The 18836-nt window shown below is 38.9% G+C and overlaps 1 protein-coding gene across 1 annotated transcript in view; it reads right to left on the bottom strand.

Moving 5' to 3' along the window:
- Positions 1-1176: 1176 nt before the first annotated feature.
- MACC1 (metastasis associated in colon cancer 1) overlaps positions 1177-18836 on the bottom strand; it is a 33603-nt gene continuing 15943 nt past the window's right edge. Inside the window, exons 2-5 of the mRNA XM_014937678.1 lie at positions 13972-14086; positions 9489-11527; positions 7436-7624; positions 1177-1669 (exon numbers count right to left, since the gene is read on the bottom strand). Coding sequence (XP_014793164.1) covers positions 1454-1669; positions 7436-7624; positions 9489-11527; positions 13972-14086 — 2559 coding nt within the window. The 3' untranslated portion in view covers positions 1177-1453. The remainder of the gene's footprint in view (positions 1670-7435; positions 7625-9488; positions 11528-13971; positions 14087-18836) is intronic.

Below are 18836 nucleotides of genomic sequence, written 5' to 3'. Positions count from 1 at the left end.
AAAGTAGGAAAGAAAGCAGGTTAGAGGACAGGAGAGGTGAAGCAAAATGTTTAAATGAACAGTTTTGGTTTAGAATCACAAAACCTCCTTTCCTAGTAGAGATCACCTAAGACAACAGCGGAAGCACAGGTTATGGAATGAAATGTTACTCCTCTGTGGTACTCCTGAAAGAATCTGGCTTTGTCTTATCAACTGCAAGTGATGGCAGAACACCACTTTTCTTTTCAGCTGGTTGTCATGAGTATTTGCTGATGTTTCTGAATGAATGTTGATCAAAGGTGCTCAAAATAGCTTTAACCTTTTAGATCTACCACTTAACTAAAATTATATTTAATATCTTACGTTAAAAACTTAAATAAAGTTGGTTTGCCTGTAGCTATTATTCAGCCTGTATTTTCTCTATTTATAATAAGCTACCCAGTAATTGATTTATATTGATAGCACCTAAACAGGGTTCTCAAATGACTCATGATAATTAATTGTTCCATAAATAAATTAGTCTAAAAAGCACCCAACCGTTAACTTTTTTTGAGAAAATAATAGCCATCACGCATATTCTTCATACAGTAAGGCAGAAGAAAATTATTAACAGAAGTAGGTATGAACTGTGTACAGCCCTTGTACCCACAAAGCCACCCTTCTCTGTTTACCTAATTGCTTATAACAGTAGAGTAGGAATAGGCAAATGTTCAGAGGGATGGACAGTGTATGCCAAAAAGGCTTCCTGAATTTCCGCTCATGAGAATCTAGACAAATTTGCTGGAATGCTGGGAAAAAAAATAATGTAAGAGAGACACAAACCCTGATGAATTACATTACCAAGCCGATTGCCTTTAGCCATTAAATCGCCCATCTCTCTTCCAGTCTTCAACGACACCAGAAGCTGTTTTGGAAGGACTGAGCAGCACATGCCTATTTTTCCAGGTGCAAATAATGGTTGACTTCCTGTTTTGTGAGAAGATGAGATTAATTTTGTCCCAGTTGAGGAAAAAAGAACACTAAGGTTTTTTTCTAGGCTACCCTGCACCCATTGACTTAAAGTTGAGCGTTCGGTGCACCAATTGAAATAATGTATTAAATATTTAATTTTAATACCACACTGAAAACAATGTAAACCAAGGCTGCACAGGCTGAACCCATCCATGCATAGTTCTGTTTTTTAAAACTGATCTCCACTTCAAAGTCACTGCAATCAGAAATAGCTCCTTTTAGAAACTGCACTATAGAATTCAAGTCAAGTCAAGACTTCCCTAGTTTCATCCTCCACTTTTTTTATCTACTCAGTAGCCCTTAGGAAGGTCTGACCATCTGTAGCTGAGAACCATGGGGCTAGACCCAGCATCAACTCCAGTAAAACAAACTGCATTCTGCCTGTTCTGCAAGCATCACTGAAACACAAATATCAGCAGTACAGTTTCCCAAGAGATTTTTCCCAGAAACATATCTTGGTAGTCTATTCTTCTTCCTCTGTTTTGGAGAAAGCACTTGCCCTTAACACCTCCATGCAGTTCACAAGAATTAACGTTCCAGTTAACTCTCGCCATTGTTTTGTTACTGGGTTTTTCATTTTATCCAAGGCTGACTGCAGATCTTGCAAGACATCCCTGTAGCTGTCTCCATAATGGGCACCCCAAGTGTAGAGAAAGTCATATGCAGGTTTCCACATCATCTGCAAATAAAGGAGGGGAAGAAAAAAAAAAAGTTTAGTTGCAGAAATTGAATTATTGAGTAAAAAATCTAAATCTTTCCAATAGTAGAAAAGTGATAGGAAAAAAAATGAGTGTTTGATCGCTAGCCACACTGAAATGCTGTATCATAACAGCCATATTGATATAAAAACTGCAATAACCTTATGTACTTAATTTCTATGAAACTCTCAGTTTCTTAGAGGGGTAAATAATGGAAAGATAAATTCTTCATTCAGATGATTATCACCAAGCTGAAATATATCCCTGTTTGCAAATATAATTCAAAGAACAGGGGTGAAAGGAAAACACTTTCCTTCTCGGTAGGTTTCGCAATGCATACACCCAACTGCAGTTTCCCTATTTGGAGTTTGGCTTTTGGTGGTTAATGCCTCCCTTTGTCTCATTAATCAACATCCCACTGTCCCCCTGCTTAGCCTGGAACATATAAACATGATTCTTATCTTTACAAAAATGTTTTCTGGTAACAGCAGCAGGAAGACAATCTCTATAGAAAATCTCTGTTAAAAAAAAAAAAAAAAAAGAAAGAAAAAAACCACCAAACACTCCAAAAGCTTTAATAATTTATTTCTTTTTAAATCACAACATACAATTTAAGAAGTTTCCTGTAAGAAACAGGGGAAATGAAAAAACAGATTACCAGGTCTCCTTGTTTCAAACTACAACGTCTTTATTTTATGCCAAACAAATACAGAGCAGATCCTTAGCAGGTGTAATATGTCATTGGTTTAGTGACATTAATTAAGCTATGACAGCATGATTCAGATACCAAGCTGGCCATACATCTTTCAAAGTCCTGATGTGCAGAGTAAGTTTTCTCAGTTTACAAACACAAAGATTGTTTTCTCACCTGCTGCTTTTCCAAATTTAACTTGGGTTATCCATTTTCAAGTTTCCCACTCATCATTGGCAATAAAGGTTTTGCCAACAGCAATTGAGTAGCAATTGCAGCGATGATACACAAAGCCACAAAGAAATCCACCACTTTCCTAAAAGATTCTGGCATTTTCTGTTTTAGCAGAAACACACGTATGCATAGTAGTAAAAGCATATGGACTGATGTGTGCACATTCTAATGTATGTATATATACACACAGAAGTGATCAAGAAGTCCAGATTCTTTAACATCTTTTCCTCTTTTAATGGAAAATCAGTTTTTATGGTTCTGAAGGAAAATTCAGGAGGAAATTGGTTATTTACTCAATATAATCTGACTAAATTACAAATAATACACAACACAAAGCTCTACTTCCTTGATTTAAGCTTTATTTACTTGATCCCTTAAGGAACTGGGTAGCAGGAGAATTTCTTTGCTCATAGTTCTGAGCTTTTCTCCACATTTTTTGGGCTAAGTACTCTCAACTTACCCCAAGATTTGTTCTGTCATAGTTTCTGTAAACATCTCCCTTAACTTTTGCTGACTTTCTTCCCCATCCCCAAATGGAAAAATCCATCAAACTCATAACCCCAGTAGCGTGTCTTACAGTCTGGCTTCTGCCTTCAGTTTAAAACATAAAAGAATGCCTATGTTTTCAGTGAAGTTTCTCATTTTAGATCTACAGAAGGGAAGAGTATCATCAGTTACCCAAAATCGATGGTGTCTACTTCTTGCTTTAAGCAAGTCTAGCTTAAATCATAACCACCAGGTTAAAAAAGGAGGAAAGAAAAGTAGTTTGGTGGTAGGTTGGAAGAAGGAGAGTGATGAATTCTTTCCTTTTATTAGGCAGGCTATGTTGCAAAAGAAGTTTTTACTGTACTACTGAGGTACTAGGTGTTACGATATATTTTAATGAACTAAAGCAGCTCACCACTGTTGTATTTATGCTAAGATCAGAAAGCGTCTGTGTTCCTATTTTTAGCTTGATAATCAAAGTAACCAGCAAGAGAAGTTGGGATTTCCTGATATTCTGCTGCTGGTTATGCCTTTTCTCTGTCTCACGCTTCCTTTCCTTATATTCCTGTTAGACCAGGATATCTGAAGATTTGGGGTCCAGCCTTCTGTCTTCACTAGAATGTGAAGCGACAGTGAGTATGAAAAGATGCTGCGCTGTGACTTATGCTGAAGGTCAGTCTGACACTGCAATCAGAGAATTGGTTGAAATATGCCTAAAATGCAAACCCTGTTCTCCTCTACTCTGTCACAACTGATATTTTTCCTGGTACAGAAAAAGGAAAAAAGGGGAGGGGGGTATCAAAAGCTTTATAAACTGGTCATCAATGATGCTTTATAACTCAGTAATAATCTACGCGATCACCACATTGAATTAAGACTGCAAACCAGGCTCCTAAGGCAGGTCCTCCTCCACATCCCCATACTTTAATGCAGTGGGTGAACTGAATTGCATTTGACATTCCTGAATTATATCAAAGCAGATTTTTCAGGCAAAAGATTAAGTCACTGCAGCATGCTGGGCAAGTCTCATCTCAGCTGCATGCGTGAGTTTTCCCTCTGCTCCCACTGCCTCTGCTGAGTAGGTAATAATGATATCTACATCCCCTGTAAAGTGATTTGGAATTCACTGATGAAAAGCACTTCAAAATCTAGGCACCAATTGTATGTACCTCAAGCTGCCTCTATGATCATCTGGGAGAAGATTTCTCCCACTAAAAAAAAATATTAAGTTTAAAAGTAGAACTATTTTTCAGCCAATCAATGCTCTTGATGGTAGAATAGTCCTTGATGGGTAAAGAATTGGTTAATGTTTTCAGGTAATCCTCACTAATTAATCAAAATATATTACTCCCTCATCTTTGGTTGGCCTCCTATTTTCACACGAACAACTACTATCAAAGAGAAAGCTTTTCCATTAGAAAACTCCAGGCTGGGATAAGGTGGTTTTAATCAGGGTTCTGTTATCCCTGTTAAGCAAATGTGAGGACCAGCAATCATTCTTAAATTAGTCAGACTAATACTATTAACCTTGTAACAACATTGGGGGCATCTCTACACAAGTATGAATTTACACTGTGTTAGTTGCATTAATTTTATATCTCTACTGAACAAAATACACAAAACTTTATAAACAGAGTATTGCTTACTCTATTTAAATTTTCAAATTTATCCAAGCACTGAGAAGTTCAGAGGTCAGAAGAAATAATTGAAATTCAGTATAAAATTAAGGTTAGATTTCACTGAATTTTGACTGATTCTTCACTGAAATGTAAGGTTCACACGACAGGGAGGATGCTGAGTTTTCCTGTGAGATTCCAGTGCTAGAAGCCTGGTGTGTTTTGAATTCATACCTGTGTGACAAGAACTGACACAAAACCCACACAAAACCAGTAAATTCCTTATGGGACCATCCTAAGTCTTGAGAAATTACATAAAAATAAAGCAAAATTCTGATTGTGATTGCTAGTTGAATGTTCTCTTAAAAAAAATAGAACATGCTCTATTATTGTCCTTATGATGAATTTGACTGTACTATCTTCTGGCAGCAGACACTGTCACCGAAAGCCAGAGAATCTTGTAGGTGGTTTATCATAAAAATAATGTAAAAATTTTTTGAAAGTGAAAGGACAAGTTGTATGAGGCAGAAGATGAAAATAGACACCCACTTAAAACAAAGTAAAATTATGTATCTTTTATATATTTATATACAAAAATAAATAGGTATGGTGCTGGAAAAAGAGTTTTAAGATTGTTTTAGTTCTGCTGTCTGTTAGCAAAGGAGAAAACATTTCCAAATATCGTGGAGACCAGTAGAGTCATACATTATTTAGGTCTATAATTACTTCTGCAGAAAGCTGGGTTTTTGTCAGGGAAACAAAAAGCTTACTAAGTAAAGCAAAGTCTAGGAAGTTAGGCAAGGCACTGTATAGAAGTAAAAAGAAAAAGAAAACATAATGGAAATGACAAAGATCCACATTCTGTTTGATTTTACTATTTTAGAATAAGTTAGTGGAAGAACAGAGGCAATAACAGGGTGATTTTTTTCACTGGAGTAGTAGACTAGGAATTGATAGAGCTGAGAGTTTTATGAGAAAAAAAAATAATGAGAAAGGTGCATCTAGGCACAAGCAATGTACCCAGAAGAACTTTAAAAAAATAGCTCAAAGAGAAAAGCAAGATCAGAGGAGGCAGTGTTTGCAAACAGCAATGATAGAGATAATTCTGCAGAAAAGTGCACAACCTTGTAAGCAAATGTATGGAATTTTGGTCAAATATTGATTAAGGAGGGAGGGTGGAGCATTCAAAGAGAATAAGAGGTGGTGGTTCATGATTAGAGCAGAAATCTCTTGATAGCTATCACCAGGCAGACAAAACTGAGATGAAGGACACTGGATTCAGACTATGAAGAGGAGAATATGTTTAGCTGGGAATAGGAAGGATCAGACACAGGGAAAGAAAAAGGAAGAAAAAGTTATCTTGAGTTGTGGTCAACCTGTGAATGGGAAGTAACAATACCTTTGGTACTGAAGGTGAGAGAAGGAATTCAGGCTGGACCATGTGCACTACCTGCAATAATCAGGGGATGATGGCACAGGCAGTGGGAGTAGAGCCTGAGCGTAAGCACTCAAGGAAAAACAGTCAGCTGGAGCATCATTCAGCAATGTTCATAAAAGAGGATGTTCAAGGTGAAACCCAGTCTGGGACCTGGAAGTCATTGGCACATAACTCCGTGGGAAACAGTGGATCTACTGTATGCTTCGATGATAAAGTAAGAGTAGAGAAATGCAGGAAGCAACTTGGCTGCCCGGGCAAAGGCGTGCCAGAAGCACAGGCTGGCCCTCAGAGGCACAGACAAGGGCCTACCCTAACTCTTGTGACATATCTGACATTGCATGGATGCCATGGGTACCTCTGGGCATGTCAAATGGCACTAGAGATGCAATTAGGCAGCTAAATTGCTCCTCAGATGCATAAAGCACTAAAATACATCTAAGAGGACAACTTGACTTCTACTTAGAACTTGTACCTCTGTATAAGCAGAATGCTTTACAAAGGAGGACAAATAGCATGACTTACCTGACAAACTATGAAATTAATGCATGTGTTTGCCATGTTCATATGGCATGGCAGATATTAGTGTCAGAACTTCCAACCTCTTGTCATGCTACTTAAGTTAAATGATGGTAAGTATTACACAGGCACAGAAAAGTGTTAAAGATGGAGGTAAGCTTCCATTCAGTAGAAGGAGCAAAACCTGTATTAATGCATGTGTTTGCCATGTTCATATGGTATGACAGATAGTAGTGGCAGAACTTCCAACCTCTTGTCATGCTACCTAAGTTAAATGATGGTAAGTATTACACCGGCACAGAAGAGAAAAGTGTTAATGATGGAGGTAAGCTTCCATTCAGTAGAAAGAGCAAAACCAGCTGAGGGTAATTTGAGGTGGCTCTTCCAAGGACTGGATGGTCTTTCTCACTGTGTTGGAAATGACAGCAGAGGAGTGAGTGAGATTAACAAGTGGACAGGACAGTAAGAAGGGACTGAAAGTGGCCCTTGGGGTGGGAGTAAAGAGCTGCAGCTCAAGACAGAGACCAGGACCTCCACAGAAAATTAATTTGGCACACTAACAGTGAACAACTGGCCTCAAGGGAGTATTTAGATAGTTGCTAACAGAACAAAATGTGAGAATTCCTCCCATTGAAGGGCTTAGAAATTGAATAAGGAGGCCGGACTGCAAAAGGGAAGAAGCGTACAAAGCAAGGAAGAAGAAAGGTCCCTGGCTGTGTTTGAGCAGAGGAGCGAGTGTGCACACCCCGTTACACCAGAGCCTTACCTCCAGAGCCATCGTGCCATTTTTCCCGTGGTGGGGTACTTCGTAAGCCTCGATTTGCTGCTTTGTGAGTCGGGCTAGCTTCTCCGCAAGTTCCCGCCAGCACTTGCCAAGCTTGACAGCTGAAGTCAAAATGATGGTGTCCTGGGTAAGACGTGCCACTAATCCCTGGCAATCAATTTTCAAAAGTGCCTGCAACAATCATTTTCATTAGTGTTCCTTCACCAGTAATTACAAACAGAACATTTTAATTTGTTTTTATAGCACTATTCTGCATTTCTAAGCAGACAGGAAGGCTTTTGTCTATTTTGTGTTCTTATAAGTATGTAACTTTTTTTTCCTACAAAAGTTGTTGCCAACAGTTTCACAGGAAAACTGCCCACAAGCTTAAGAAAAAATTAAGCTGGCATTCAGCTGCTTCAGCATTCCAGTGTCACATGGATCCTGCCAAGCTTACAGGTCCTAAAGGAAAAATATGCTTTTCCAACAAAAATATTTGGGACATCAAATTTAGCTTCTTAAAAGTATGACATGAAACTTAAAAATGAAGTTAGAGCATTATTATACTAAGGTGTGGTCCTTCGTCTACCACTTTTCCAAAAAATCATTGATTATGTTGGCCAGCACCTTTTGATTTACTCCTCCAACCACTAAATAACCATTAAATTCTACCCAAAATGACATGGGTGATATCTAGCTTTAAAGTCTAGCTTTACAAAGACAGGGATCTGCATTGGCAAAATCATATACATACCAATGAAATGGGACATATTGTCAACCTGCTTGTGCCCCATCTTTTGCCTGGTCTGTAATGAACTCTATTTCACTGCATGCAATTAAAAGTTTGGATCATTTTCACCTTTAACTCACACCTCCCCTTTTTGTACAGAGGCAGGGCAGATTAAACTGTACTTCATACTTCCTCGGTTTTATTCCACAGAGTTTACCGCCGTCTTAAAAGTTGAAGTGGCCACTGCTACCAAATTTTTCTGAATCCTACTGAAATTGCAGTCACCACTTCAAAGGGGATAGACTAGTTATGAGAAGACCAGGCTGGATGGGGCTTTGAGCAACCTGGTCCAGTGGCAGGTGTCCCTGCCCGTGGCAGGGGGGTTGGAACTCGATTGATCTTTAAGGTCCCTTCCAACCCAAACCATTCTATGATTCTAAGTAAACTCTGTTAATGTTTGCAATTCAGGATAGTCAAAAGGCTTCAGATGAAAGGCAAAAATGTGAAATTTTCTTATAATACTTTATTTTCATATGATAAATTTCATTATCTTCTGTCCCTAAATAGGCTGGTAGACTTTTCAGTCAGAGCCAAGGACAGTACTGAGTAATCATCAACTCCAAATTAATTTGCATACAGATCCTTAAGTAAATTAAGATGGCTAACACTGCAGCCTATTTCCTGGAAGTTTTTAGAATAAAACCACTTTTGATTCACATGTAATGGTACTGAATAATATAAAAGTTGTCCAGTGGTTTACAAATATGTACTGAAATACTTGCCATATTGTCCTTAAGTCACTACAACAGTGATTGTGAAGTTGTCTTATGTAGATAAAAAATCTTGTCTTCAACATGTGGGTCAGGATGCCCTTACTTTAAAAATGTGAAGCAAACTTAGACATGTACCTTAGGGTACACAAGATATACAAATAATGGAGTTGCCACACTATAAAGTTACTAAATATTTCACAATGGGAACGTGAATTGGTCAGGAAAGAAATTTACTATGATGACTTCCATGACAAAAGACAAAACTATATCATGGTCGTTGGAAAACAAAGTCAACTCAATCAACCTACTAAATGAGCAAGGCTCCTGGAACATTTACAGAACACTGTTTAGAACTAATTCATCAAAGTATTACTCTTCGTGAGAATCTGGATGTATTTTCCATCTACAGGTGTCTACAACCCTTAGTAAGCTCTTCAGGTTTGAAAAGATTCCTGCAAGGGTGCAGGACCATTTTTTCTTGTCAACACATTACTATTGAGTATTTTCTTGGCAATGTATTCCCAATAACTAAGTTAGTTCATGCAATACTTACAACAATGAGCTCATAAAGAAAGAGTCTTTTTTTTTTGTTAGCGTGGCAATCTTCCTTCATCCTCTTCACAATGTGCGCTACTCTCTCTGATTCTTTATTGGCATGTGCCTCATTGAAGTCATCCAAAGACATGTGTGAATATCCTAGCACCTCAGCCAAAGCTCTCCAGTCATAAACACTCTCTGATACTGTAGACAGAACTACCGAGTAGATGTAAGTCAGTTTTTTGAATGGCAGTGCAATTTGTTCAACAAGATTCCTAGTTGTTAGCTCACTGTCAGCAGTGTCCATAGCTTGTTCTTTGGAAATCACCTTAATATTTTTGCAATGTACAAGACCAATCTTTTTTCTGAGAACTCCTACATACCAGTCTTTTATTTTTGTTTGTCCAATGGCTTTTACTTTATCTTCACCAAGAAGAGCTATTGTGTCCCCTTTAAAATATTCTAGCAAATAGTCAATCTTATTTTGACGTAACACAGTTTTCAAAGCCACTCCGTAAGTATTAACACTCAAAGTTTTATCTTGAAACTTTGGATATTTAATTGTTGGTATTAAAAACAAAGGTGCAGACTTGATTTCTTTGCGGTTTTGTAAGCGCTTTGGCCTATTGATAATTCCACTTAATTTTGGAGCTGGATCAGGAGTTGTCACATGGAACTGCATTACTTGGCTGCTTTTTAAGACTTTAATCTGAACCAGGAAAACAAAGAAATGCATCTCCTTACATCCAAGCATGGAAAACAGGAATTGTTGGCGGACCATTTCACCAGTTTTTAGCTCCTCCTCTTTAATATTTTTGCTTTCGTCTTCCATCTTCACTTCAAAATCTGGATCACAGGACACTAAAGAAATGTTTAGATCTTGTGGCTTTTCAAGCAGAAATGTATGTTTTCCCCACAGCTGAAACACAACGGGAGGCATACTTTTCCCCGCCTTTTTGATATCACAAATTGTGAGTTTTCCTGGAATGTAGTTGTGACCAAAGACTGTAAAAACTGTTGTAAAAGATGGATGAATATATTTGGGACCATAAATTCCAACTGAGACTGTCCTATGAACATAGTCCCAGACATTAGTTGCTGGAGGCTGGATTTTGTTTGCTTGTACGGCAACCACTGCATACATCACGTGACTTAGGTCCATTAGCTTCACTTGTATGGTATCTTGGTAAGTGTAGCAATTCTCTAGTTTCTTAAAAGGCCCTTCTTTATTGAGGCTAAAAAAGCACACAATATCACTCATAACTTGGCTGAGTGGATCATTCTTCACTTTAGCGGCGACTTTCACCTCTAGGAAAATGGCTTCCCTTGTGTTGAGATTGCTCAGTGTAAGTTCTATCAGAGGACTTACAGTGCTAGACAGCTCATTGTTAAATGATGACGGAGGGTTAAGGATAGCCTTTAAACCAACTTCTTGGAATTCCCCAGGTAATACATGACCCACAGGGACATGAATGTTGATATCTGAGTCAGGTAGCTGTACCGAACCCCCTTCATGATTCAGTTTACAAACCACATGAATGTCTGTAGCTTGAGTTTGAGCCCATCCAGGACTATGGCTCATGGCTTCCAAATCTAGGCAAGACCGGGTGAGTTGTCGGTGGCTCAACCAAGCCATCTTGTAGGCTTCGCGGTCATTTTGAAGCCATGTCATGTCTGAAGCTATAGTCTTTTGAGGTGGCGTCTTGCGAGGATTAAATTTTCGGTTATCAACAATATCCAGAAAGTCAGAGACACTCTTGGATCGTCCAGATCTTCTTGATGAAGTCTTTCTTAGAAGACAATCAATATCTAGCTCATCACCCGAGGAAGCCAAAGAATCTCTGTTGTTAGAAACTTGGGAGCACAAATAGGGTTTTTCTTTTAAGATCGAAAGGTATTTATTATTTTCATTTCTGTTTGAAACAGCTATGTCATGTACAAAAGGGTTGGAGGCTGACAGTTCATTCCAGAAAGGATTAGTCTTGGAAACAGCATGGGCATGTTTGAATACATCAGACCAATCAATATCCAAATCCAATTTACTTCCGTTGACATCTGTTTAAAAGGAAAAATAGAAGCATTTCCTAAAGCACAGAGAATGGAGACATTCTATTCATTCCCAAACAATAGTCTGTTAAGCTAACAGGTGGCTAAATTCATCCTCCTAAAATACATATAAATCACTTAAGTATTTCTCCTTCATGTTTTTAAAGAGTGTTAATATTGATTTCTAAGTAGCACTAAGAATCTTTGTTAATAGAAAGACTGCTGACAAATTAGTGCTTAAGGGTGTAAAGCATCTACTGCAAGATACTGATCACTATCAACTCTAACAACTATTAATTGACATTGAGTAAGCTACGGTCCCATAATGTTTGAACCCTTAAATTTCAGTAATCTTTGGCCTCTTACAAAACGCAATGGATTTCTTTCCTTTGTATTTAACTCTTTGCAAAGATTAAACAACTACTCTTTCATTTGTCAAATGCTGTACACAGTGCAGTTAAATGCATTATTCAGGATTCCTTTTCACGCTAGTGCACATGCATTAATTGATAACAGCATTTTTACAACTTATCTCACTGTGTGTGGAATTTGTTATACTAGCTTTCCCTTAAAAAAAAATCATTGATACGATTTATGAGGTCTTGTACAATTTGAAACTTGGAGAGAAATGTTTTTGTGGCTACTAATTTTTTCTGAGATTGCACTTAAATAGACAAACAAGGGTGTAAAATTGATATTTAATAGTCAAAATACTCATTATTAACAGTAATGCCTATTTATTCTGAAGATAACATGTCCTTATATATTATATTAATAACAGTTCACAGCAGCTGTTTTATAAGTTGATTAAGGCTCACGCTTCCTGCAATTAATAGACTATCTGCAAATTTTTGTGCTAAGGGTTTCTACTACTTCAGTTTGCTGTTATTTTTCTACATACAGAGGTTATACCATCCCTTCTTTGTATATCCTTGTAAAGATTTTTAATTTTAGAGGGAACATTCAGCATTTCTATTCTTTCTGCATATCTACATCCTTCATTATTGCACTTTCCATCTCTGAGGTTACTAATTATTGCTTAATTGCAAGAATGACAGTGCAATCAGACACAAAAAGAAAAAAAAATGAAATGATAGTACTTTTCTTTTTGTTTCATTTGCCATGAATTGTGACAAAAAGCCAAAATCATGAAGTCTTTCCACAGTTCCAGAAAAATCCCAATTTGGAAGAACCAAGGTGAAATTTAACTACTTCCTAGGTGTTCATCTGGAAGTCTCTGGCACTGTCTTGACAAGAGCCTTCCAGGTGACCTGCCTGGGGGAGCAAGCCCAGAGGCTTCCTGTCCCCCTGGCCTTCAGCCTTGGCCAGGGCCACCAGATGGAGCTGGGCTGCTCAAGGACCAGCTGAAAAGTCCTCTTGTTTCTGCCCGCAGGCCAAAAGCTTTCCTCGCCCTCTGATGCTATTACGGTCACACCATTATTATCTATTAAAAAAATAAATTAATTAATCCAAAATAAACATTAGGGTTTGTTTCCCTATAGAAAGGGCATGTTTCTACATGAAAAGTCTGAGCAGAAATCCCTGGCAGAAACTGAGTCATTAGGCTGGACAGTTTCTCATGTCAAGGTAACCACAATACTGGGGTGCAGTAGGTTAGCGAGGAAATAATTCCTTCTCCCCATCTCACACAGCAAGTTCCAGGCCCACTGTTACTCACATCTGCTACTGGACAAAAAGCAGAGAATGCCTACCTTGTGGAGGGGGATGTTTTCCTAACTTTTGGGTTAAAATAGCAATGAGGTTAAATCAACTTTGCTAAGACTCCAGTTTTTGGGCTAACTCCAAGGTTACCTTGTCCTCCTGGTTCTTAAAACCCTAAATTAATGCAGTTTGTCTAAGAACTTCTTCTTCTCAACCCCAATGAACATACAGAGCATTTATACATAAAAGGCTAATAATTCCAGCTCTTCCGGGGAATGTTTTCCTAACTTTTGGGTTAAAATAGCAATGAGGTTAAATCAACTTTGCTAAGACTCCAGGTTTTGGGCTAACTCCAAGGTTACCTTGTCCTCCTGGTTCTTAAAACCCTAAATTAATGCAGTTTGTCTAAGAACTTCCTCTTCTCAACCCCAATGAACATACAGAGCATTTATACATAAAGGCTAACAATTCCAGCTCTTCCTCTCAACCTGCCCAATCCACGTTTGCTACAGCGGGGGACAGAGGACTTCTCAGTAAGTTTCTCCCAGGAGACTTCATGAAAACCCCTTGTGTTCTAATTCTATGGACATCTATGATGACCTGAGTAGTGCAAACCACACGCAATAAAATAATAAAAAAGCCACCAAAAACAAACAAAAAAACCCACTAACCAAAATAGTGCTCTACAGGGGTTTTCAGAGTAGCTATAGCTCTTGACAGTACTGAGAGTTTTGCAGAAATACAGACTTTAGGTGTAAGGCATTAGTATAGAAAATTGCAGAGAGACATACCGTAGCTGGCTGAAGGTGTTCGGTCATCCACATCAATCAAAGTCCCCTCTGACCTGCTCCGTGGAATCTCTCCACTGGATACGGAAGCTGATCCACTACTGGAAGTATTTTCCTCCTAGGAAACAGTTAAAGATATAAAACATCAGCAAGTATGCAATTTGAAAAAGGGGAAACTGTCGAAACGAAAAAAAAAAAGTGAAGTTCTGTTTTATGAGTAAATTTATGGAGTCTGCCCAAGAGCATCACAATCCTGAGTGACTCTTACTATATAATTTGCAGCGAAAACACCAGATGCTACAGCTGTAGTACAATACATTATCCCAGTCCACAGTGAAGTCCAATGACTCACATAATTAAGTATCTTGCAATTGGAACTGAGCCAATTGTGCAATAACTTCTTCAGGTCTTGAATACATTTATTTTTTTTAAATAAATATCCTAATTCCTGTTTTGGGGTAAGTTTGACCAGAAATATTAAAGGGGAGGAGCTAGATCTGTTTCTTCCTTTGCCAGTTAATATGAAATATTTACACCCTTTCAGCTTTATTATTCTTCCTATGCTTTTCCCTGAGAGAACACCAGGTCAGGTTTTCTTTTTATTCTGTACAGGAATGACTTCAAGTACCCTTCTGCCAGCACAGGAACAGCCCAGGAGAGGACATTCAGCTCTCTCCTCTTCTTTGTTCTGGCTACAAGAAGTTCTGTTTGGTTTTGATGCAGTTTTCATGTGGACTGGGCCACACAAGAGCTGTAAACCAGATGTTGTGGTTGAAAGACAGAGGGTCAATGGCAAACCAATCGCTAGGGCAGGGCAGGAGGAGCATCCCTTTGAGGCAGGCAACAGGAGAATGGACCTCCCAAGGTACCACTGCCCAATGCTGTTTTCAGGTGCCCCGAAAGAGGAGTTGCAGGTCTTCAAAGGAGCGTTGGGTATCCTACATGCTGAAATGACTGAGTCTCAGAAACAGAAGCTGGAGGAAATAAAATATTCTAGATACTTTCGTGCAGGAGACCTCATTAAATCAGTATTATAAACAAAGGGATCATTTAGTGGCTTTCCCAGAATCCTCTCACTGATCCTGTACATAGTGAGGTGTAAATGCTGATGGGCGATAGAGACATTAAGACATATGGTTAAAAAGAAAAGAAAAAAGAACAAGAACAACCAAAATAAACAACAAAAAAAAAGAAGAAAAAAAAGAAAAAGGTAAAAAAACCAGCAGTTTGTTTGGGTCCATCCATAGGATACAGCAGTCATCTTTGTTTAGGAGTCTGAAATAATGCAGCCTGCTGCTTCTGCAGCAGCAATCACAGCCTAAGCAGATCTCAATTTATCATCTTTAAAATAAAAAAATAAAAAAGATGCATTGGGCCTGGTTTTACTGTGTCTGTAAGAAAAAGGAATTTTTAGTTACAGTTCTAGTAGGTGAGTTATGGGAAAAAGGAAGCATACCTTATATCAAAGCATTACTGAGTAGAAACTGGAAGTCGGTTCTCTGTTTCCATTGCATAATGCAATGGTTTAAGACATCTTTTCTTTTTTTTTCCACTACAGATGTCAGAAGAACAAAAAGTACCAATTTACAAGAGCTACCTTCAGCTAATGGCAAACTGTTCAGCTGCTGATTTACTCCCAGGCAGGACAAAAGGCTGAGGTCAGGCTAAGGCTGACAGTCGCCCAGCCAGGCTGCTGTCACGGGACTGTTCCCACTTTCAGGTTCCTCTGTTAACAGAAATCTCAGGTGTTGGCCTCAAAAGTCCTGATTTCAGATGGAAGTGGAAGTTAACCTCCAAGACCCACACTTTGCAGCTTCTGCTATTAATGTCCCAACAGAATCAAACTGAAAACTAAAATAATCCTTAATCCAAACACTGTAGTTCCAAGATCAGACATATCACACTTGTATACAAATATCACCATTCCTCCCATCTCTAATCAGAGACAGTATCTTTTATAATATGTACTGATTCCTTCAAAGGAAACAAGTTTTGCTCTCCTTCTGCATCTCAAAACTTTGAAAAACTGAACACACTATATGAACACGCAAAATTTTTATCTCGGGCTTCTACTTCAGGGTTTGGGAAGGTTTAGTCACCAGTGTAAGGATTGCACAGTCTAAAATTCCAATAAGTGTACAAAAAGAAAGTCTACTTTTTACAATACCAGTGTATTTGTTGCCAATACTGATCTCTGATGACTTATTGATCAATTGCCATATTAATCTAAGAACCATTCTTTAAATAGTTAGAAAAACCACAATTATTGTGGTAGCTGTATGAAATGGGAGGCAGAAAGTTAGGATGAGGAAAGAGCACAAGACTGCAAGTAGATGCACAGAGGCTAAAATAGGAAACCCTGGGGGAAGGGAAAGGGAGAGAGAAAGAAAAACAAAATCTCTTTATGCAGTGGGAGTATATTGACAGGGACGTGACAACAAGATTGCATATAGAAGTTTTATAAACGCTAAGAATTTCTGCAAACAGAACGAGCCATTTCCTAAAAGTTCCCTCTGGGAACTCCTTAAAACCTTCACCTCTAGCCTGGCACAAAGACAGAAAAGGACGATACTGAAAAGGAAAACCACTTTCAAAAATAAGTCATGTCCTCCCCCTGCTCCAAAAGCATTCCTTGGTAGGAGAGCATGATGAGGGAGCCCTTGTGATTTAGGCATGTCTTCAGGCCAGCCAAGAAGAGGATGAGAGAAGGGGGAAACATAAACATTCCTGTGCAAAAGATGGCCACGTTTGGTCAGTATGTCAAGGGATGTGGGAAATGCTGGGGACGAGCTGTACACACGCCGTTGGGTACCAGGCAACGTGCCTCCTGAACAGAGACATGTGATCTGACATCAGGGCTGGGTCCCGGCTCTCTTGTGTTCCAGCCTCAGTGCTGGGAATGCAGAAATCCCCAGTGCCCTTGGATGACACTAGGAAAATAAGAAAACCCAATGCTCACCCTTTTCTGTGGGTACATTCTGTGGTAAAATAGCATGCCAAATGAAACTTTTGATAGGACAACCCTATTAATTAGGATCTTACCTGCACAAATCCAGAAGAATGATCGTCCACAAGAGAAGAGAGATGAGTGCATGTTGGGTATAAAGCCATGCTGGTCAGTGGCAAAAGGGAAAGGTATGAAACCCTTTTGCTGCAAAAAGAGGGGATTATGAATAGGAAGAATCAGAAGCTAAGCTTTTCATTTGCTGTAGCTACTGAGTAAGAAAGATGAAAACTGCCAAGTGCTTAATGGTGCAAAGAATTATCTGACTGATGTTGTGTCAGCTCACAGTGTGAAGTGCGCAGGGAATAAAGTGAAGAGGTTGGAAAGAGATCAGCTACGGAGGTGATCAGGGAGTGAACCTGGGCGGCTGCTGAGAGATGTGGCATTGTTCTGTATGAGGGCAAGGAGCACTTTGCCAGTTGCGCTCTGCTCTTCGAGCCTGGAGTACATTGCTGGACCCAGAAAAGCAGGAGACTCAGGACCCACGGTGCTGCTGGCAGGCACGTTGCTGCACTGGTACACAGGAAGAAAAACACATCAGAGGAAGAAGAAAGTCTCAGGTAGAAAGTTCAGTTTCACAAAAGTCAGGAGACAGATTTGCTGCAAATGGGATTTTTGTTGCATGTGAAGCCTCTAGAAATCTCTTCCAGCTCTTTTAAAATTCAAGTGCACTTTTTTTTTTCCTAAACTTTTTTTTTTTTTTTCCTCTTTCCAGTCTCTCTACCAAAGAAAACATGTCCTGCTTTGCTTAAAATAGTGGTAAGGAAGAAAATTTACAAAGCCCAAAAGCAAACACTTCTCCACTGTCTTTGCCCTCAAAAATGAGAGAGAACACATTCCTTTGTGTTTTTAAAGTATCAACATCCCAGAGCAAAACCCGAGCAATTTGCTTTTCATTCAACCTTAACCCTTCTTCCAAAGCAGGGTGTGTTAAAAGCAGAGCTCTCCTGTGGCAGTGTCCCCCCACAGACCCTTACACGCTTCTTACACAGACAATGTACCATTATTCACCACGATTCATGGCCTTTGTGTCCAGAGGATGAAGTTTATGCATTTGCAGAGACAGGACAAGTAACACAAGCAGGTGATGGAGGTGCACCTCATTCCTCTGGCTCACTTTTAGCTGTCATGGGGAAAAATGACTTGCTAGTTATATAGGTTGAGTTGTTAGACTTACTTTACAAGTTTATTTCTGAAAGAGGAGAAAGGTGTATTCACCAGAATGTTAAACATAATGTTCCTGACCTGACCACATACTGAGTATACTGAATTATTTAAATTCTATTAAATAGAGAGAAGAAAAGGAATTCTAAAGAGAACGCAACACACAGAAAAGAGATGGTTTCAGAAGGCACTACACACCACCACCAAATCTAAACCACTGCCTGTTCTCAGGAGATTAACATGTTACCAGCTAAACATTAGTTACAGTTAAAAGGTAGTATTTTAACAGTTCCTCAGTACTTGTGGCCTGGAAAAGCTTTATGCAATTTGGAGTTCAGTGAGAGGCAGCTGGACATGAGTTTACCAGTCTTTGATTACAGGGCTGAACTGTGGTGCTGTAGCTCATGGTAGCTCGGGAAAGCAAATGAAACCTTCAGTTGAAGCGATAAACTCCGACTTACTCTCTTAGCCCAGTGCCTGTGAGGCACTCAAGAAAACACAGCTGTATCTCATTTCAAACAGAGACAGAAATGGCTTTTAACGTTCAACCTTGAGAGATCTCAACCCTTGCCTTACTAATACTCGGCAACAATCTTAATGTTTTAGTAGGACCCCATTACTTGTCACTTTGCCTATAATGATAGAAAAGCATTTTCAATTAATATATCTACTAGTTTACTCTCTTGTTTAATAGTTGTCG

This window comes from Calidris pugnax, unplaced genomic scaffold (assembly GCF_001431845.1).
Source record: "Calidris pugnax isolate Ruff unplaced genomic scaffold, ASM143184v1 scaffold11, whole genome shotgun sequence".
Classification (NCBI taxonomy): Eukaryota; Metazoa; Chordata; class Aves; order Charadriiformes; family Scolopacidae; genus Calidris; species Calidris pugnax.
The sequence above is the reverse complement of the archived record's forward strand: the minus strand, read 5'-3'. Positions and strand labels throughout refer to the sequence as shown.